The sequence below is a fragment of the Vicia villosa genome, linkage group LG6 (assembly GCF_029867415.1).
Source record: "Vicia villosa cultivar HV-30 ecotype Madison, WI linkage group LG6, Vvil1.0, whole genome shotgun sequence".
NCBI lineage: Eukaryota > Viridiplantae > Streptophyta > Magnoliopsida > Fabales > Fabaceae > Vicia > Vicia villosa.
Window position 1 is genome coordinate 137,979,296 of NC_081185.1, and position 22,326 is coordinate 138,001,621.

The 22,326-nt window shown below is 33.5% G+C and overlaps 1 protein-coding gene across 3 annotated transcripts; it reads left to right on the forward strand.

Annotated features, from left to right (window-relative positions):
- Positions 1 to 5,406: 5,406 nt before the first annotated feature.
- Positions 5,407 to 21,664, forward strand: LOC131610195 (kinesin-like protein KIN-7K, chloroplastic). 3 transcript variants are annotated; one of them, XM_058882081.1, is made up of 25 exons: positions 5,583 to 5,804; positions 6,013 to 6,278; positions 6,388 to 6,485; positions 8,802 to 8,891; positions 9,668 to 9,720; positions 10,296 to 10,361; positions 10,435 to 10,488; positions 10,624 to 10,683; positions 12,319 to 12,397; positions 12,776 to 12,843; positions 13,781 to 13,843; positions 13,963 to 14,067; positions 14,571 to 14,675; positions 14,808 to 14,915; positions 16,081 to 16,224; positions 16,793 to 16,975; positions 17,102 to 17,260; positions 17,635 to 17,853; positions 18,455 to 18,595; positions 18,699 to 18,821; positions 18,900 to 18,950; positions 19,533 to 19,580; positions 19,662 to 19,856; positions 20,732 to 21,251; positions 21,353 to 21,664. In XM_058882081.1, exons 2-25 carry the CDS (start codon positions 6,031 to 6,033, stop codon positions 21,361 to 21,363), a joined length of 2,991 nt encoding a protein of 996 aa, XP_058738064.1. In that variant the 5' UTR covers positions 5,583 to 5,804; positions 6,013 to 6,030; the 3' UTR covers positions 21,364 to 21,664. The 3 variants fall into 3 exon arrangements, with proteins under 3 accessions (XP_058738063.1, XP_058738064.1, XP_058738062.1); XM_058882080.1 differs by lacking the exon at positions 5,583 to 5,804 and adding an exon at positions 5,407 to 5,572 and having other exon boundaries at positions 20,732 to 21,664; XM_058882079.1 differs by having other exon boundaries at positions 20,732 to 21,664.
- The last annotated feature ends 662 nt before the right edge of the window (positions 21,665 to 22,326 follow it).

Sequence of the window (22,326 nt, forward strand, 5' to 3'; positions counted from 1 at the left end):
TAAGGGATCAGGCAAACGATCACCATCATCACGTTGATATTTAACATTAATCTCAGGGGGAGTATATGCCGAATCATCCGATTGGAGACCGGCCGTAGAAATTAAATCTATAGCATACTTGTATTGATGGAGAAAGATGCCCTCGGATGTAAAGTGAACCTTAAGACCAAGAAAATAGTGCAGTTTACCATGATCTTTCATATGAAATAAATCTTGTAATTGTTGTTTAATTCTTTGAATAGAAGCATGATCAGAACTAGCAATAACCATATCATCAAGATATAAAAGAAGTAAGATGATTCATGTAGATGTGTTGTGAATAAATAGAGAGGAATCATACTGACTCTAAGTAAAGAAGAACCCAAGTACAGTGGAGCGAAATTTATCATACCATGCTCTAGGTGCTTGTTTCAAACCATATAAGGAGCGTTTAAGCTTGCAAACACCCTTGGATGAAGATAAGAGGCTTTGAGGAGATGTCATATAAATATCTTCAGTAAGATCACCATGAAGAAAAAAAATTCACATTCATTTGATGAAGAGACCATCCATTAGAAGCAATTATAGATATTACAGTACGAACAATTGTCAATTTAGCCACCGATGCAAATGTCTCATCATAATAAATTCTATATTCCTGCTTGTTTCATAAGGCAACCAAACGAGTCTTGTAACGATTGAGGGATCCATCAGAATTTAATTTTAGAGAATACACCCATTTGCAGTCAATTGGTTTGACATTAGGAGGACAAGAGACAATATCCCATGTGAAATTCTCTTGAAGAGCCTGAAGTTTCTTATTCATTGCTTTTATCCAATGTGCACCTTTCACAGCCTGTGAGTAACTAGTAGGAATAAATATGCTCGATAGTGTAGCAGTCATAGAAGTATGTGAGGAATCATACATGTCTGGTGAATATCTATCAGGTGCTCGAGATATTTGACCAGAATATCGTGGTTCAACCGGTACAGGATCAGGTGGCGGTTCAACATCAGGAAGGGGTGTGGGAACCTATTGTTTGTGTTTTCTAACATATACATGACCTGGTTTATAATGTGTTATAGATTAAGGCATAATAGAAAACTTAAGAAGAATAACAATATCATTCATGGCAGGAGAAACACAAGGAAACATAAACTGATTATAAAAAATTTCACATTCCTAGATATGCGAAAACGATGGTTAGATACATCATAACACACAAAGCCCTTATGAGAGTGACTACACCCCATAAATGAACATTGAACAAACTATGCTCCAAGCTCATGCCTTTCAAATGGAGGTAAGTAACAAAACACAAAAAAAAATATGTAAAGCAATATAATCAGGATGAATTTTATAAAGACGAAAGAAAGGAGTATCAAAATCAATAACCGTAGCAATATGACGATTGATCAAGAAGACAATTGCGAAAAGAGCCTTCACCCAAATTCGGGATGGTATAGAAGCTTGGAGAAGCAAGGCGCGTGTCACATCAAGCAAATGACGATTCTTACATTCTGCCATGCCATTTTTTTAGTAGTATTCGGACAAGATCGTTGAGACAAGATGCCTTTTTGTTGAAGGTATTCCTGAAAATCATGAGACATGTACTCACCACCAGAGTCAGAGCGGAAAATTTTAACACTTGCTTGAAATTGAGATTCAACATATATGTCAAAAATTTCTTAAACATAGAAAACACTTCAGATTTAGCACGAAGAAAATATATCCAAGTAAAACGACTATAATCATCAATAAATGTGACAAAATATTTATAGTGAGCATCAGAAACTACAGGAGACATTCCCCACACATCACTGTGAATCATCTCAAAACAAGTGGAAGCACGATGAGCACCGGACAAAAAAGGAAGTGATTTACTTTTAGATAATTTGCAAACACAACATGAAACATAGGCATTAGAAACAACATTTTTATTTCCCAACAAATCAGTTTTACATAAATGAGACAAAATAACAGAGTTTGGATGACCCAATTTTCTATGCGAATCCTTATAAGAATTCAAAACATTATTACAAGCAAAATATAAATGATTAGAAATAAACTGGAGTGGAAATAATCTTTCCACTTTAGGCCCATTCGCGATCACCTTCCCCGACACTTGCTCCTGCACAAAACAACTGGCGCGAGAAAAATTAACATTATAGTTTTTATCCACCAATCGACCAACAGACAATAAATTGGAAGCAAGACTAGGGTGATACAAGTACATCCCGAAAATCAGAGTTTATGTCACCAACATTAATGATAGATAAGGTATTTCCATCAACAATTTGAATTTTCTGATTACCATGATAAGATTGTAAATTTTAAAAATATTCAGAGAAACCCGTCATGTGATTAGATGCACCAGAATCAAGAAACCATGAATGTGAAACATTAGAAGACTTACTCTGAATTCCCATAGTTGAAAGAGCGGAAAGTACCATTTGTTGAATCATTTCAGGCTGTAGAATTTAAAAGAGCGGAAAGTACCATTTGTTGAACCATGAATGTCACCACCGTTTGAATAAGAAGAAAGAAATAAAATAGCAGTACCAGTACCGTGAAGAAGGAAAACAAGTTTCCGTTTCCAACAAACACGATCGCAGAAGCTGCAATGAACCAGAATTAGAATCGCGAGCAAGCACCGAAGCAGAATCACAAATCAAAATCGACTGCAAACACCAAATCGCAATCCCAAAGAAACACCATCAATCTTGAATCAAAGATGAAATCAAGCTACGATAATGGAACACAAAACTCAGAACCCCACACGAATAAGGATAATCCAGAACAACACTAAGAGCCACGATCTCAAACCTTCAACTCGAGAATCACCGAGACAAAATTAAGACACGACACAAAACCGCAAACAACTACAACAGTACAAACTAACAACGAATCGAAATGGAAGAGACAATTTTAAGAGCGGCCCAGTGGGTGTCATTGAACAATGCTGATAACACGATTTCAAAGATTTAATTTGATTGAACCTTCTGATACCATGTCACGAATTCTGGCTTCATGCCCTTCTCTATTGCATTCCATACTATATATAATAGCACCCGTAATTACAAATTATAATGACAAATATTCTATTGTCTATTTTATCTAACCTATTATAAAAAACTAGATAATTTACAATGCAGGATAAAATCAATTCCTAATTAATAGAATTTCCCTCATAGACATAAAGTTTTATTTTGGAGAATTCATAATGAAACTATTCCGATAAGGTAGTGAGAATGGAAGAATTTTAATAAAAAAATTTGTTTGGTTCAAAAGAGGGGAAGAAAAGAGAATGGGGGAATTTTAATAAAAAAATTTGTTTGGTTTACGAGAGGAGAGGAGAAACTTTATTAATAATTTACATTTTTATGCTTATAATCTCATGCAAGTGATATGATGTCTTATGATCTTATATAAGTGATATGATATTTAAAGGTGAAATATTCTTTCGGCAATACAATTTACAAGTTATTAAAAAAAGTCATAACTTATTACATAACCTTAAAAAAATTGAGTATATTTGATTTGTATTATAACTCTCTGACACAAATTAAACTATGTGTACTGATAACAACTTTAGAATACATAAAATTATAACAAAATTAGAAAAAACTGTTGTAAATAAAAATTATAAAAGAAAAAAAATAGTGATTAAAATTTGTATTAAATACTAAATAAAAAATAATTTGAAGGTGAAAAATACTTATAATAAGTTGATCGAAGTAATAGAAAAAAATTACGCAAAAGAGAAGCAGGAACACGAAAGAAAAATAATAATCTTGAATAACTAAAATAAAACTAATGATATTTTAATAAATATGATAATTTATTAAAGATCAATAATCTATATTCCATCTTCTTTCCTACAAATCCTTCCGATTTGGAGACGCAAAAAATGTGATTTGAAGTAATTTTGTTTCCTTTTACTCCTAAAAATTGAACCAAATATATTTTATTAGAAATATTTCCTCCCCTCCATCTACCTCAAATCAAACACACCCTTATGAGTTGAGAAAAAATATCGGTAATTATTAAGAGAATTTCTCAATACACACTTATAGGGTTGAGATAAATCTTTGAAAACCCAAAAATATCTTACGGAGATACATCTCCGAACGCACCCTAAATCAATTTTCAAGGTGTTTCATAAATGCATCTCTTCATTTCCCCCATATTCAAAAACTACCACAAAACTTTTCAACCATTATTTTTTATTTTTGCTCGATTTAAATATGGTGCATCTCGACATGTTTCTCAAAGCTGTTGTAAAGGTTTCAGACAAGGTGAATGACGATGCTAAGCCGAATGAGGTGAAGAACGACGTTAAAACGATTGATAACTAGATAGATATTCGACAACAATTTATAAATGACCAAATTTTTAGTGCTCGTCGACATATGCTTGAATGAGTCTGAATGGAAGCTAGCAAACTCAGGTTTGACGCTGAGATTGGAAGGTGTGGGCCGTGTCCGATTTACTTGGTAAAAAAGAGGAGAATCACACTCTTGTGCGCTAAACAATGATTCTGCATAATTCATATATGCATATCCAAAATAACCTTCATTTAAAAAAAAAAAAGGTTATTTCAGATATGTTTATCCGAAAATCTTCTATTTTATTAAAAATTTGAAATGTGATGAATTTAAATATGCATCTCCAAGTTCGAATATATATTTTCAAATTTATTCAATAAAAAACTAAAATGTGATGAGTTCAAATATACATATCTAAACTAAAGAGAATATTATTGAAATTTTGCTAACAACCCATAAAAAAATCATAATGGTGTTTTAAGGAAGTCCACTTTATTAATACCAATCCGCTTGCTTTAAAAACAAACAAACATGTGAAACACCACATGACCACACTCACAATTCAGCAACACCAAATAAATTGCCTTTGCAAAAACTTTGACAACAATTAACATGGTTCAATTTTATTATAAAGAAAAGTCCAACTTAATTTTTGAAACTAATTTTCTTCTTTGACTAATTTAAAATTCAGTAATTTACTTCTTCTTCCCCGGTTTCATAAAACCATCACTCAAAATCAAACTCCCAAGCCAAATACATCTTATTTTCTTTGTTTCCATCCAGTCTAGTCCACCAGTCGCATGCGGCTCTCGTGAAACTCAGAACCCAAATCAGTCAAGAAACCACCAACCCTACCTCAACCTAAACACGCGCTAAAAATAGACTAAACACCCCTAATAAATCCCAATTAATCACTAACCAGAAAAACAAAAAAGATTCGTCCAAAATTTTCACTAGACCCACCACAAGTCAACAACAGCAACAACTCTGTTTTTTTCTCTCTCTTATTCGTACCATTTTCTGCTGCAGTATTTTCCAAACCACACCACACATATTACAATTTTTTTTCCTTATGAAATACTAATTTCCGGGTTTAAACCGGCACCAGATGCATCTACGATATAACTATCAACTGAGCTGATTTAACGATACTCTGTGTCATTTTCTTTCTTTACCCTCTCCATTACATTACAATTAACTACAATAATTAACAACCATAATCACATTATTAATTAAAAGCTTTGGATTCAAAAACAAGTTTAAGGTATAACATCACCATCGCTTCGAAGCCAAGTCAATAATAACCTATTCTTATTACTGTTGCAGAAGAAGATTCACAATTTTATTTTCTTTCTTTTTTTCTCACTGAACTTCTATAACTAACTTCATCTTCAACTTTCTCACACTTTCCTCTTCTGGATCTGTTTCGTTCTTCTCTTTCAACGCGATCTTCTCCGTTTTCTCTCTACAATGCGTTTCTAATTCTTTCTTTTCAGGTTAATATTCCTTTCTTATCTTATCTTACGCTAATTATAATCGTTCCGCATTCGAATTTTCATCGAATTTGTTTTTCACAGTTCCCGAAGCTCGAAGTGTTATCGTTATCTTCTATTTCTGTTGCGCGTGCGTTTATTGTTGAATTGAATGGAATTGTGTTTAATTTTTTTTGTGAAATTTGTTTGTATTGTGTGTTGATTGTTGTAGGTTTGAGGAGAAGTGTTAATGGCGTCGAAACAAGGAGGGAAATCAAAGCGATTTGGTTCGATTGGTACAAAAGGTGCGAATTCGCCTTCTTCTTCGACGACATCGTCTTCTAAGCAGTTTCAGGAAACCTCCAATGATGCTCCGAGCTCCCCGGCGTCTTCGTCAGTGCGGAGTAAGCCGCAGCAGTTTTATCCGGAAACCGTGCCTTTGGAGGCTCAGAAAACTAAAGAAAATGTTACTGTGACTGTTCGGTTTCGGCCTTTGAAGTGAGTGTTTTGTTTTCTGAGTAGTGTATTGTAGTGGTTGTGACTGTGTTGTGTTGTGTTATGACTGTTGATGTTAATTTGATTGAGGCATGGTCTGTGCGTGTTACAGTCCTAGGGAAATTCGTCATGGAGAGGAGATTGCTTGGTATGCAGATGGAGATACAGTAGTGCGAAATGAGTATAATCCGTCCATAGCATATGCTTACGGTACAATATGCAAAACTTGTATTTCTGGATAGGATTTTTGTTGTTTAAATTTATTCCTTTTGTATTTATGGTGAAGGTTTTGTTTTGAGGTTGAATATACAACATAGTATATTTCTACAATGTCATGTTTAATTTAAGTACTGAAGAATCTCATGTTTACTTTTGACTGTTTAATATCACGGCGACAATAGCTGCAAAGTAAAATAGAGTGATGAAATTATCACTTTCACATTGGTTTGATTGATAAAGTCAAGCAGAATTTTTCTTTGGGGAGGGGGTTGTGAAAGAAAATTATGTTGAGTGTCCCATAGTACATGGTGATATAACCTGAATATATTAGTTATATGTGGAGGACAACTCTCACCTTAGAAGTTGATTTTGTGTAGTTAGTTTAGCCCAACATCAATTCTTAGATGGTTGAGATTCCTGGTGTGTTGAGAGTTCCTTATTGCGTAGTGGTATAACCTGAATAGGGGTTATAAGTAAGGAGAACTCTCACCTTACAAATAAATTAGTTTTTGTAGGACTAAGTTAGACCAAACCCAAAATCTAAGATTTTGTTAGAATGAATCTATCTAAAACAAAACTAATAAGAAATCCAGTCATCAAACAGAAACAAAGCAAATCTACGAAGGGATCTATGAGCTGGACACCCAAGAGAAGCCAAGTGAAAATTCTTGTCCAAATTCATCTCTTAAGATATATATTCCTTTAAAACTCTTTGCTTTCCTTATTCTGACAAAAAGGTTGCAAAGTACAGCCTCCTCTTTGCCAAATAGCTTTTCCATCATTGCTACGGCTGAAGCAAAACATCTGAAATCAATACTCAGTAAATGCTCCAAGTTCTGAGGACACAGCTGAGGATCGCCATATAGTCCCAGAGCATGGCACCCTAAAATGTAACGTGCTTCTGGACAAGGTCAAAACAAATGCACAACTGTTTCTGAGTTTAAAGAATAGAGAGCCTGATGCATAACAATAGTATTAATTATCTTTATTTTGCATGGATGTTCAAATGAAAGAATATCCTTTATTACACACATCCCACAGAATTTAATGCATGGCCTTATCACCTACTTTGAAGGGAGTTGGACTTAGTGGTCCAAACAAAATAAGAAATGTTCCTCCTTAGTCCTTAATGAGACACCATGATTTCTGGATTGGCAATTAGGAAACCTTTTCTGAGGTTAACTGTAATTCCTCTTTATAATCTGATGCCACAAAGAGGAAGTCTTGAGGGAAATACTGTAAACTTTTACTAATTAAAGAAATGTTTTTGGAGGATTTAAAAACCCCCTTCCTTTTTTTTTTGGCGCATATCAGTCTTCTCAGCTGACCAAATGATCTTTCTCTTATCTCCTACACCTGATAAAAAGAAGGGAAATGCTAACATGCGCCCTACTAAACATAGAAATCTTTTATTAGAAATTGTACATTCTGTTTTTTAAAGTTAAAAATTGATGTTTTCAAGACATAATTACCACTTATGGAATCGTTAACATGTGCCCTTAGGGTACAAGTTAGCAAGGCCCAATAAATTTGTTAGGGTGCATCATCTAGGTTGAGGAAAGAAGGTTGTTAGTTATCCCATTAGTTAAGAGATTAGCAAGATAAACAGTGTAATTCATATGGTAATTTTATACAATTAATAGTTTGTGAGTGAAAAAAGATTCTCTGAAGGATGTATATATCCTTGGAAGGAATTCCATTCACCATTTTCTGTTATTAGAGTTTAATAATACAGCTCCAATTCTTCGGCTGTTTCTATCTAGTTTTCCCTGTCATTTTCTTGGAGTTCCTACATATTAGCTTGGAATCTTCTCAGTCCCGTGGGTGATCACCGTGTAGAATTATGAAAGAGATGGATGATGGACAAATAAGAAAGCCTGGATCAGCAAATATGCCCCCCTAAAGAAGCGCAATAAACCTGCCTTTGTAGTTTCCATCTTTTTCATACCTTTCAGATCATTGGGGCCCCTAAATGAAGAAAGTCACTCGAGGATATTGACGTAGAAGGTTGCACTAAATAGAAAAAGGAAAGAATCACTCGGATTCTACAACACTATCTCACACTAAAACCTACCTAAAACAATTTAGTCTGAAATAATTGCATGATAGAGGGAGCTTTTAAAGAGAAAAGAGAGAAAGTCAGAATCTGTATGTGTTATTTCTTATTTTGTATACAGCACATGAGCACACACACACATCCACACACACATCCACACACACATATAGTTAATCAGAAGCTTAATTTATTTCTAATTATTTCTCATTTTTAATGTTGTACATTAAATAATCAATTTTTCTTGTTTCTAGATCGTGTTTTTGGTCCCACGACCACAACTCGCCATGTCTACGATGTTGCCGCTCAGCATGTTGTTAGTGGTGCTATGGAGGGCATCAATGGTAATTAGAAGATTGAACTAACCTCTTAAAGACTTATTTAGCTCAGTCAAAGAATAAATTCGACTATTGGTTTGATCAAATCATTTCCTTAATATGCAGTTTACATTTTGTATGTCTGATTTGAAATAATACTAAATCCAATTTTTTATGTCAACTAAATATTTATTGATAAAATGATTTTGTATGGTTTGATGTTGCTTATTAGCTCTTAGTTGTAGATACTACGCACATTCAAAATGTAGCTGTTATTTTGACTTTGGTAGATGCAATAAAAGATTTAAGTGCAATGCACATGTAGTAAAAGTAATCATAGTTTTGCAGTCAGAGTATTGAAGACAGTTTATAAAATTTCTGAGGGATTTCCATTTCCATACCGTTTGAATCCTTTTTTGTATAAAAGTTATATGCTTATAGCTTTGTTGATCACTCCCCGTCTTCTTATAATTGTTAGCAAAATAAAGCTGGGGTATCTTGATGGTTGGGGAAGAGTTAAGGAATTGAGTGATAAAGAGGTCAAGAGTTCAATTACCACTTCCATCATCATTTTAATAACAATAATAACATTTTCCTTCAAAAAAATTTGATGATTCAGACCATGGAATATTTTTTGTGAGTCTACATCTCTCAAATGGACTGTAGTTAGTTGTGCAATTTCTTTGATGCAAAAAGCTGTTTATTTAACTCTTTTCTCCTTGAGGGACTTCTAGATTGTTTTTCATTAGCTTATCTGGCATATTGGGTAATTAACAAATGAACTCCTCTCTGGTTTCATACAGGAACGGTATTTGCATATGGGGTAACTAGCAGTGGGAAGACTCATACAATGCATGTGAGACCACTTCTTTTCCACTTGCATCTTGTTGATCTGTCTAATTTGTTATTTGTCTTGAATTTGGTAATTTAAAGTTTTGGGTTAGAATATTTATCACTGCCAATATCCTCTAGGAGGTGCAGGAAGAGGATCAGTATTTTCTGTAGATTCTTAACATGTTAACAAGTGTCCAGTAGTATTGAACTGAAGCAGGTAGGTTTTTTAGCTAGTTAATTGTGATATTTTACTCAATCAAAATCTGCACAGCCTGCATAAGCTCAATCCTTTGTTCAAATCCACAACTTAATAGCTATTGACCTGAACCTGAAATGATAGTATGAAACATAGAGTAACTACATTTACATTCTATATGATGAACAAGTAGAAGACTGCAAGCCCATGGTTACTTACTTTTATCAGCTTTACACTCTTCTTCGCGAACTTAATAATATGCTATGCAATGTTATCACATACAAATGAATTGATTCTATCAGTTATTGGGACAATTGCTGATAATATCGAGTTAAGCTATGAATTTGGATTATTTTCTGATAATGCTAGGTACACTCTTGCTCATAAATTCATAATTGCAGGGTGATCAAAGATCTCCTGGAATCATACCTCTTGCTGTGAAGGATACTTTTAGCATTATCCAAGAGGTATGAAAAATACTGTTCTGTTTGCTGCACTTTTATTATAGGAATCATGCAATCTGATGTTTCTTCATACCAGACTCCAAATCGAGAGTTTCTTCTTCGAGTTTCGTACTTGGAGATCTACAATGAGGTGTGCTTCTTTCTGATATGTAGCTTGTTTCTTGTGATTCTATGTTCATGTTGATGCTGTCTACTACACACATGAAAATAAGTTTGATTAATGTCGCTTTGTTCTTACACTGTTATTCTCAAAACTACCTTTTAGGTAGTTAATGACTTATTAAATCCAGCAGGACAGAACTTAAGAGTCAGAGAGGATGCTCAGGTACTGCTCATAAGTTTTCTCATTTCCTCTATTGTATATTTATTTGATATTACTTAATCAATAGTGAAGATTGTCTGCTCTGAATTACTTTGATTACCTAGTGCCAAAATGTTATTTTTAGTCAATTAAGCCAAGTAACATTTGATGCACAAAAGCAAATCTGAGTTCAAGATGATTTAAAGATATGCAATATCTTCATATTTGTGAAATCATGTTAGTGCCCTAGCTGCAATTTTGTCTCAACTCTTCCAAACGTGATCTTGTACTACTGATTATCCATATTTAATCATACTTCCTCTGTTTCACGATGAGTATCACTTTAACAAATAGTTTGCTTTAAAATGGGTGTCATTTTCACTCTTCAATGAGAATTAATATTCCCCCCTCTAATTAATAATATATACTCTAATCCTAAATTATTATTATATTCCACATTCCATCCACATTTCATTTATGATGGTGAAAAATAAACCAATGGTTGGTTTGTAAAAGCGCGATGTCTTTTGGCGACTTCTTTGCATTTTTGAATCTATGTGCAAAAACTTTAAACGACACTCATTTTAAATTAAAATTGAGGGAGTATTATTTAGTTGTTTTTCTCCTAAAATGGGTATGTTTGTAACAAGCTAAAAGTTTAGTTAACTTTACTTAGGAGGGTTGTTAGAAGATATGAAAACACCTTATAGCATCTTTGATATTATCGTAGATAATCTCATAGGATTTGATTCTAATATAAGATTATTTCTTATGGTTAGTTTCATATTTATTAGTTATTATTATGATGTTTTATTTCCCTATATCAGAATTTAAAGTTTTCAAATAATAATCAAACCATGTTCATAATCCAGTGTTTATTCTTTCTTTTCCCCCTTTACCTGAGACTACTTAAACAATGATGATTTCTAGTCCAGCTTGTTTGATGAGTGATTATGACTTGTTCTTGGATTTTACAGTTGAAAACATCACTACGTTGAGTTTTGTAGAAAGAATCTTTGTTTGAAACACATTGAATAATAACATGGTTTAATAAGTCTTTAGTTCAGTTCCTATAAAATACCCTTCATGTGCAATTTGTCCCTCCAAAATTTTTCCCCTAACTTTGATTTGATTCCCATTAATCCATGTTTCTAGACATGGTCACTACCGATAGTTTTTTCAGTAATGTGGCAGTGGTATCCATGTGACAGTTGTTGATGTGTTACGCTGCCTTTCTAGTTGGCAAAAAACCAAAGACAACGACCAATTCTGAGAACAAGAAATTATTGGGGGGGGGGGGGGGGGGGGGGGGGGGGGCAAAGTTGGGATTTCTTGCGGGATCAAAAGCGCGTGGGAAGTAATCTGTAGGGACCATGCACATTTAACCCAAGATAAAACTCAATTCTATACAAAATAGATAATAAAGAACAGTTGTTTCCGAATACTGTTTGAAACACTTTTAATGATTCTAACCGCTGTATATTGAGCCATCAACATTATTTCTTGTTCTTTCTTTGTATGTAATGTATACCTCAAGCAGAGCTATCAGCATTTTAACAATAGTCCGATTTATAGCTTATAAAGTACACATTCATAGTTATACAAATAGAATAATTTTAAAGGAAAGTCTGTATCATTTGTTAATTGATTCATATGTAGGGCACCTTTGTTGAGGGAATTAAGGAAGAGGTTGTGCTATCCCCTGCTCATGCACTCTCTCTCATTGCAGCTGGAGAAGGTAAAAGTTCCAGCTAGGTTTGTTTTCTCATTTATTGATTTAATTTTCTGGTCTGGTGTACCATCATAATGTGGGATATTTTAATTTCCTTTTGTGTCTTTTGTAATTAAGTAATGATGTTTATGTATTTGAAAATTGGGTGTTACAATGAAGAGTGAGGTAACATTAGGTTACCTATATGCAGTAAAATAACAGGTATATTATTTGCCATCTTTTAATATGGTATTGTCAAAAAGTAGCTGCACATATAATAAATTTTGCTTGTTATTAAAAAAACTATTATGCTGGGTTCTACAATTCTACTTGATGCCTTGCAGACTTTCTGTTTTTTGATGTGTCCCTTTCTTTATTCTTGACAAAGTTTTAATTTGACCACAGAACACAGACATGTTGGGTCCACAAACCTCAACTTACTCAGCAGCAGGAGCCATACAATATTTACTCTGGTCGGTCTATACTATCTTAAAGGATAAATCATATTAGTTCAACAAATTATTCTTTTATTTTGCACTGAATATATCATACAGCTATACATCATACAATCATGAAAAACCACATGAAAGCTTACCCTCAAGGTTTATATGTAGACTAACTTATCCAATAGTCATAATAGCTAGCCAATCAGCATAATAATTAACTCTATTCTAAGACTGAAAAAGATAATCCAAAAATAGAATAAAAATCCCAATTTAATGATAAAATAATGGTTTAAATATTTTTTTCGTCCCTACAAATATACCACTTTTTTGCTTTTGAAACTTGCTTTGTTTTAGTCTCTAATATGTAGGGCATATTGATTTTAGTCCTTATATAGTCCATATTTGAAGGACAAAAATTAATATGAACCAAATATTAGGGTACCAATTCCAACCTAAACAAATATAACAGAAATTAAAACAAACCAAGAAGCGTGAAAAAAATTTTAGAGACTAAAAACAAAACGTTTGATATTTCTTGGGACGAGAAAATGTAGTTAAGCCTTGAATAATCCCAAATTGTAAAATACCCTAAATAAAATAATTAAATATACTCCCCCAGAAGCTAGCTCAAGGGGTGATGATTGCCAACAAGACTAGACATCTAGAGTATGGACAGTTACAGGAGGCTTAATAACAAATCGAGCATAAGGCTTTGATACCATCTTAAAATTTGGGTTAGACCTAAATCATCCCTAAAAGCTAGCTTAAGGGGGAGGATTGTCCAAGCCTTATAAGTACTGCTTTGTTCATATATCTAGTCGATATGAGATCTTAACAATAAAAACCTCCAACTCTTAATCAGTTCAGGACTGAGAAAATTGAACATCAAGATGTAACCTATTTCTTTTATACATATATATTACACTCCTTTTATTAATTTTAATTTTATGCTATTTTATAACAGACCATAGAAAGCAGTCCATGTGGTGACTATATTGAAGGAGAAGCGGTAACACTGTCACAATTGGTAATTATTTTAAACTTAATAGTTGAACTTCATTTGCTGTGTACATGAGATCAATACTTACAAGCTATAACATGGGTACTGATTTCAAGTTATTTTGTTAATATTTTATATACATGCAGAACCTCATTGATCTAGCAGGTTCAGAGAGTTCAAAAGCTGAAACAATTGGCATGAGAAGGAGAGAAGGATCTTATATCAACAAAAGTCTTTTAACTCTTGGAACTGTGAGGTCTCAAACCTTTCTTTTGATTATAATTTAGAGACATGTTATATTATGTACCTTTACCAAACTGCTTAGACTTTTGGTACTGTTGGTCCTTGGTGTGATATTAGTGCCTATGCGACGTGATATTCTAGGTTTTGATCCTCGTAGCTCCATTTTTTTATGGAAAGAACTAGAAAATTGAATTTTAGCACATGATAGGCCCTATGCATTGACCCTTCAAGCCCAAAGGACTCGTGCATGAAAGGGCGTGTTAGAGATGTATTATGATTTATTAAATCATTCATGTGTCTTTTCCTAAAATTTTAAGCTTCTGAAATAATTGTTTATTGACAGTTAGGGCTACCAAGTGTGGATTGATTATATATTGGACACTAACAAATGGGTCAAAACAAATCACTATTCATATTGGTTTAGAACTTTTAAGTCCTTATTTACGCTGTTGTATTCACTGGACTCGTGTGCTTATACCTGAGATTTAGTGTAATTATCTTTGTTGCACAGGTTATTTCAAAATTGACCGAAGCTAAAGCTAGTCACATACCATATAGGGACTCCAAATTGACTAGAGTGCTTCAGTCTTCTCTCAGTGGTCATGGACGTGTATCTGTAAGGCCTCTTTGTGTAGATATTTGTTGTCAGATTTTAATTTGCGGAAAATAAATTTCATAATACAATTCATTATGGTAGAAATGTTATATAAATAAGCAATTGTGATAGTTTATTGTTATTTAAATGCAGCTTATTTGCACAGTAACCCCTTCATCAAGTAGCAGCGAAGAGACACATAATACATTGAAGTTTGCTCACCGGGCAAAGCACATTGAAATACAGACAGCACAAAACAAGGTAAGTTAAAATTAAAAGTACTTTTGGTTAAATCCAAAATTTGCCCCAACTACATAGGATACGAGTTCTCTGAGCAACAAGCACCTCGGTTCCTGTAATTAGTAAAACTTGGCTTTTGAGTGTGTGTATCACTCAACTGTTCAGATTGTATAGATAAGAAGTACATGCTGCATACATGAACATAATCATTGTACACTAATTAATTACATGCACTATTTCGTAAAAACAGATTTCTATATGCTATATATTAGAATATATTAAATATCTCAGAATACATAGATATTATATTAGAGTATTTTAATTTATCGCCTAGGATCAGTTTCTCATCGGAGAGCATCTTAGATTATCGCTTATAACTATTTTCTAGATTACTTAATTATAATCATGATTTGTTTCCATATGAAGCAGCTAAGACTGTTGCTTAATGCCACTTCAGCACTTGATCTCAAAATCGAAACAACATTTTATTTCTGACTATTCCATGATTTTAGGTTACCCCTAACAAACAAAATAGTTAGAAGCAGATTCCCTATCAATTGGGGAGCTTACCTGATGAATATCTTAGTAACCAACAATCCGAGTGTGCACTTTATTCTCACAGATACTTTCCATTTCCCAGTGCCCTTTAATGTATTCTGGCATACACATAAATTGCATTCCAATGTTCTTCACAAGTTAAACGTAGGAACTGGCATAATACACTTCCTACAAAGGAGATGTCATATGATAGGATGAGTGAAGAGGTAAATCAATTTCTCAACTAAGCCATTATATCTTCCTGGATCCTTAAGTAGTTCCCCTGATTTGGCACAATCATATTCCGGAAGAAATCATACGAACCTGGATATTTTAGAAAGGACAGTATTTTGAGACATTTTCTATGTTTGTAGTAGCGGGTGATTTACTGAGATGAGATGATTGAATCTTTAAAGTTTAAACTAAAGTTCAGTAATATATTTGTGTACTTAAAAACACGACAGTGTTCTTTATTTCTGTTCATTTTGGTTTTCTGCTTGTTTCTTGAGGATTTCTGCCTATGGGTATTTTAGCATGCTTGGAAAGCTAGAATGACTGATGTTTTTCTTGTTTGGTACCCCTTTTCTTATAGACGATTCCATCCTTCCTGTTCCCTTTCTAATGTTTTTAATATATACTAAATCTACAGATCATTGATGAAAAGTCACTCATCAAGAAATACCAACAAGAGATTCAATGTTTAAAGGAAGAATTGGAACAGTTAAAGAGGGGCATTGTCCCAGTTCAGCCAAAAGACACTGGGGATGATGACATTGTGCTCCTAAAACAAAAGGTAGGTAATGATATATATAAATCATATTCATAGCCTTCTGTTTTGTTTGTTTCTTAGGAACTTTTTTATTAAAAAGTTGTGGATTAAAGTTAGAATACAAAATGTGAATACTTATATTAGGTGTCCAAAAAGTTGAGCCTAAATAGGTGTTCACTTTTCTAGGCCCTCAAGAAAAGGGTGTACTGTATTCTAAAAATATTTTTAATTTACAAGTTGAGCACTAAACAAACATTGCAAACTCAGTAGTTTTTTTTTTTTTTTTGAAGAGTAACACAAATTTGCAACTTTTATTTATATTTAATTTTTGTTATTCACTAAGTAGCCTTCATTACTCTCTGTAACCATTGACATAAAGTCTGTATTTGTCTTATATAAAATTAGTTCTTTTGAAAATGGTAGTACGGTTCTCTTTTTTTTTGGTGGCAGTACTGAAATGAGCCAACATATGTATCAAGGCAAAGGGTTAATAATTTTTAGAATGGTTAAATAAATTTATTGGTTGAGTTTATTGATATTCTATAAAATTAGCATTCTGATTTGAATGGTTTTCAATTGTAACCATGTAAAGTTAGAAGATGGTCAAGTTAAATTACAATCCAGATTGGAACAAGAAGAAGAAGCTAAAGCTGCCTTGTTAGGCCGAATACAACGGTTGACTAAGTTGATTTTGGTCTCCACAAAAGCATCACAATCAACTAGATTTCCTAACAGGCCAGGTCTTCGTAGAAGACATTCCTTTGGAGAAGAAGAGGTGTTTCTCATTTTACTTTCTACCCTCTAGCCCCCCTAAATGCCAGGAATTTACATTTCTTTTAGTTTTACATACTTTTTTTTTATCTCTGTCCCTAAACTTTTCAGTTTAAATTCTTGTTTGCAGCTGGCATACCTTCCATACAAAAGGCGGGATTTAATCTTGGAAGAGGAAAATATTGACTTGTATGTTAATCTGGAGGGAAATGCTGCAACAGCTGATGATTCTCCAAAAGGGGAGAAAAAGACAAAGAAACATGGACTACTAAATTGGTTGAAATCACGTGTAAGTTGTCCATTGCTGTTTTCTATTTGTAATGCTAGGGAATTATGAAAACGTGATTGAAATGCATTCTACTTTTCCAAGTTGTTTAGCTTGCTTTTATTGATTATGAAGTTTGATTTGTATTCTTCCTCTTTCATCTTTATTATTTTATTATTAAACCTATCGGCCTTTGTGTCTGATCCTCTTATCTTCTGTCTGCATCTCTTATTCTTGGCAATTCTTTTTGTAAGATCATGATAATCTTTTAGGTCAAATAAGATTTATTTTGATGCACGCTGGCCAATGTGTTACATAACCCTATTAATAATTTCATTTAATTAACTCACGAGTTGAATTTTTACATCTTTATGTTTGTGTTTCACTATTTTTATCAGAAACGGGAAAATGCCTTGACAGGCACTAGTGATAAATCCAGTGGAGCAAAATCTACTAGCACACCGTCCACACCTCAGGCAGACAATGGTAACCATGTTGATTCCAGACTTTCCCATTCTCTAGCTGCAGAAAGCTCTCCATCTGTTGATCATATATCCGAGGCAAGAGAGGATAAAGATATTCATGACGATAGTTTATTGGGACAAGAGACACCTTTGGTATGTAATGAATTTCTGTTTTTTGTTTCTTATTGTTGTTTTGGAGAAAAATTCCAAGTTATAGCATTTGTAAAATGTCATATTCACTTTAGTACAGGACAAACGACAGTTTGTACCTATGCATGTTTTAATGAAAACTGGTGAAATGATTATTGTCTCAACTTAAAAGTTACTTAAATTCTTTCTAAACCACCACAAACAACCTCAAGTTATGTTAGCACCTCGTGTATTATTTAGCATCAGGTGTTTCCCACAAGTAGTGTAGTTCAGCGCATATATGTCCCTTTCTTACTATAGAAGTTTTCTTAGTATCCAACATCATGTATATAATGTGTCAAATTATTACTTCCAACATCGTGTGTTTAATTTTATTTTATCAAATACTTCTATTACTTATCATCTGGTAACAATTTGACCTAAAGAGTTGCCACATGTTATCATCAGTTTTAGAATTATGTATCAGAACTCTATTAATTGTGTGAAGTTATAACTTTTCTATTATCTAAAAACGGAAAAATATAGTTGATATATGGACTGTATATTATGTGGACAACTCTATTTTTGCCTTATTAGATGTCACTTTTGTTTTTTCAATTTCTAGACAAGCATCAAATCAGTCGATCAAATTGATCTTCTGAGGGAGCAGCACAAGATTTTATCTGGAGAAGTGGCACTTCATTCTAGTGCATTAAAGAGACTGTCTGAGGAAACAAGAACAAGTCCTCAAAATAGTCAGATTCATGTTGGTTACTCTCTTTTTTTGTCTGTATAGCTGGTTCCTTTTTCTTTTATGAGAATTATCATTGTGGCTGTTCTGCCTGAAAGTTTTATTTCTGATAATGAAGGTGGAGATGAAAAGGTTGAAAGATGAAATTAAGGAAAAGAGTGACCAAATTGATTTGCTGGAAAAGCAAATGTCTAATTATTTCATAGCTTCAGAGCAGACAGATCAATCAGGAGTATCACAGGTATGCTCACTTGACATCGTTGTTGCTTTATTTCACTTGATTGCTGTCCAACTTATTACCGGTTGTTTTGTACTGCAGGCTGTTGCTGAGCTGATGGAACAATTAAATGATAAATCCTTTGAACTTGAGGTAACAGTTATTTACCACGTGCTGATGTTTTTCAAAATATAATTGCAGAAGACAGGAAGTTTGGATGGAGTTCAATTGAAAACTCGCATTCACCAGTCTCCTTATTTTACAACTGGGAGGCCAAGTTTGTTTTTTAGATTTGAAAAAACATTCTGTAATATTGTTTCTTGATAAAAACTTCATTAGCTAGACTTGCATTCTCATAACTACGTGCTATGACTAGTGCAATGTTACCAGCAATGAAACTGTTCTAATAATACAAGAAAATGAAGCAACAAAGCTGTACAGATTACATAAATTAACTCTAGAAATAAACAACTCCCTAACAATTATTTCTTAAGTTCTATTGTAGTACTTTCCAATCAAACCAAAGATAGTTTGTGATTATGTCAATAATCTAACATAATTGGTGTTTTAAAAGCTCTACCTCTAATCATGCAAGATAGTATTTTTGTTTTGTTTTGTTAGGTATCTTAGCTGTTTTAACTGCTAAAATTACTAGCGCATGGACATTTTGAGTTGTTAACAGTTGTTTTTTGATTAACCCAGTATTAACCAGTGCACAATATTCTGCTAATTCAGGTCAAAGCAGCAGACAATCGTATAATTCAAGAACAGCTTAATCAGAAGGTGAAAATTTAGCTTAGTTGTTTGTGATGTCCTATTATTTTTATCATGTTTAAGCTTAAGTGAGAAATATGACATTATCAGATTTGTGAATGCGAAAGCCTGCAAGAAACAGTTGCTTCTTTGAAACAGCAACTGGTAGAAGCAATAGAGTTGACGAATTTCAGCCCAGCCAATCATTCACAACATTTCCTTGGAACCAAGGACTATCATGGTGAACTTCACCATGACAAAGGAAACATAAACAATACCAATGAAGGGATTCTTTTGCAAGCACAGGTATATTTTTTCCTTTTGTGTGATCTTCATTGGGTGCTCATTAAGTTCTTAACCTTTCTTTCCACTCAAAAGGCTGTCTACAATGTCCTTATGATAAAACAGTCACGGCAAACTATTTGCTACACTAACTTCCTTATGACAGTGCACGAGAAATGTTAGGAACACTCCTTCCAACGCTCACTAAATGATAAGGTGAAATTTATGTGGGTCTCACCACTTTGTAAACAAGTCTTACTAGATAGTTAATAGAACTCATTTAGTAAGACTGACATAAATTTCATCTAATTATAAGTGAGATTATTAGAGAGAGACGGTTACGAACACGCCTCTACAATGCAAAGACTTATTTCAAGTGAGAGAACATATTATGAGAGGCACAGGGAAGAAACTATTAATTATTGGTCTTCCATGGGTTTGCAAGATTAAAAATACTGAGTCAATATATTGTCCTCATACTATTACATGTGCATGATCAACAGTCAACATTTCTACATATATGAAATTTCAGTCTGTCTACACTCCCATATAATATTTATATTAGTTTGAATAATGCAACCAATTTTGCTCTTGTAAGCATTTACTGTCATGTTTATTTCCCTTGTAAATGATTTGTGCAATCTGAGATTGTGTACTCTAACTCCCATCTGGGATTGTTTTCTCCTTGGTGCTTTTCGTTTATGGAGAAAACCTTTTAAATTTTGAATAGTGATTAATTTGCAAATTTTACAAACTGAAAGCGATTACAAGAAATGTCTAACGACTGATGTTTCTACTTGCATTCTGTTCTACAGTTAGTTAACATCTTGAAATGGTATCATAGATTTAGTACATAGCTAAATCATCATTTCCGCTGATCTAGTGCACTTTTTAATTAGGTGAGTGAGATAGAAGAGCTGAAGCAGAAGGTGGCACAGCTAACAGAATCAAAAGACCAGCTCGAAGTTAGGAATCAGAAACTAGCAGAAGAGAGTTCATATGCTAAAGGGCTAGCTTCAGCTGCTGCTGTTGAGCTTAAGGCACTGTCAGAAGAAGTTGCTAAACTCATGAACCACAATGAGAGATTAGCGGCTGAGCTAGCTGCGTCCAAGAATTCACCTACCCCACGGAGAACTAGTGGAACAGCCCAAAACGGGAGAAGAGAAAGTCAAGTTAGACTAAGACGAAATGATCAGGGTGGTTCTAACTCAGATGTCAAGAGAGAACTAGCCTTGAGTAAAGATCGGGAACTTTCATACGAAGCTGCTCTTTTAGAGAAAGATCAGAACGAGGCCGATCTTCAAAGAAAGGTAGAGGAATCAAAACAAAGAGAAGCATACCTGGAAAATGAACTTGCCAACATGTGGGTTCTTGTGGCAAAGCTAAAAAAGTCACATGGAGCAGAAAATGATGTTTCAGGTTCGACTAAAGAGAGTTCGCAACTGGATGGTTTTGACATTTGATGTGATTTTGTATAGTGGCTTTTGAGTTTATCAATTATTACAATTTGCTTAAATTAGGAATGGCTTGAGGGAAAGCTTTGTAAAGATTGTTGTTAGCAGGAAAGTTTGTTTTTCTATTCTACATCACCATCCGTCCATAGCAAGGGCTTCTCATCTGTACATCCAAAGAACTCACTTGTCGCATCATTCTTTCCAATGTTCCTCCTCCAAATGTTGTGCTAATTTGGTCCCTTTTGTAAGCATAGTTAATTTAAATGTTGTGCTAATTTGGCCCCTTTTGTGAGCATAGCTAATTTGGTTTGTACCTCTGAAGACAATGTTTAAAGTTTAGAAAGTAAAGCATGTGCATTAACAAGGAAGTTTTGTTTACCCGCATCCCTTTAATCTCTGCCGCTGATAAATGGGCAAAATGATATACATATAAGTAGATCCTAAAGTCTAAGCAGGATATTTTTGAAAAATCAAGAGACCATTTGAAAGGTGTAAGAGATGAAAGATTTTAGGATATGGAAAGGGGCTTAGACTTTAGGATCTGGAATGTGTTTTTGGTGTTCGAACGTGTTTTTAAAAAATTCGGTAGGATTTAACAAGTCTACCGATTTTTTGAAATATATGGTAATTTATTTTCGGATATTTATTAATCTCATTTCATTATTTACAATAATATTTATCTAATGATTTAGAATATTAAATATGTGAACAATATTTTGATATTTTGATTTATATTTATTATTTAAAATATTTGAAATATATGTATAGAATTTTTGATTTTTTTTTTATTTTATTACTTATGAGTTATAATGTAATTTTGAAAAAAATAAGTAAATTTAAAAATTTGATTTCAATTAATGGATGGTGGAGATACCTAAATCCAACCTGAATTTGTTTGAGTCGGGTTTGGTTTTAATTTTACATTTTCGTTTGAGTTTAGGATGAGAAACATGAATTATTTGAAAATTTGAATTACTCAAACACAATGATAGTTTGAGTTATATTAATACAACATATTCTTGAATAATACAAATGATATT

Coding starts and splice junctions, on each gene's coding strand:
- LOC131610195 (XM_058882080.1), top strand. CDS start 6,031: ATGGCGTCGAAACAAGGAGGGAAATCAAAGCGATTTGGTTCGATTGGT. Junction 13,844..13,962: donor CGGTAACACTGTCACAATTG/GTAATTATTTTA, acceptor ATATACATGCAG/AACCTCATTGATCTAGCAGG. Junction 16,976..17,101: donor ATTCCTTTGGAGAAGAAGAG/GTGTTTCTCATT, acceptor TCTTGTTTGCAG/CTGGCATACCTTCCATACAA.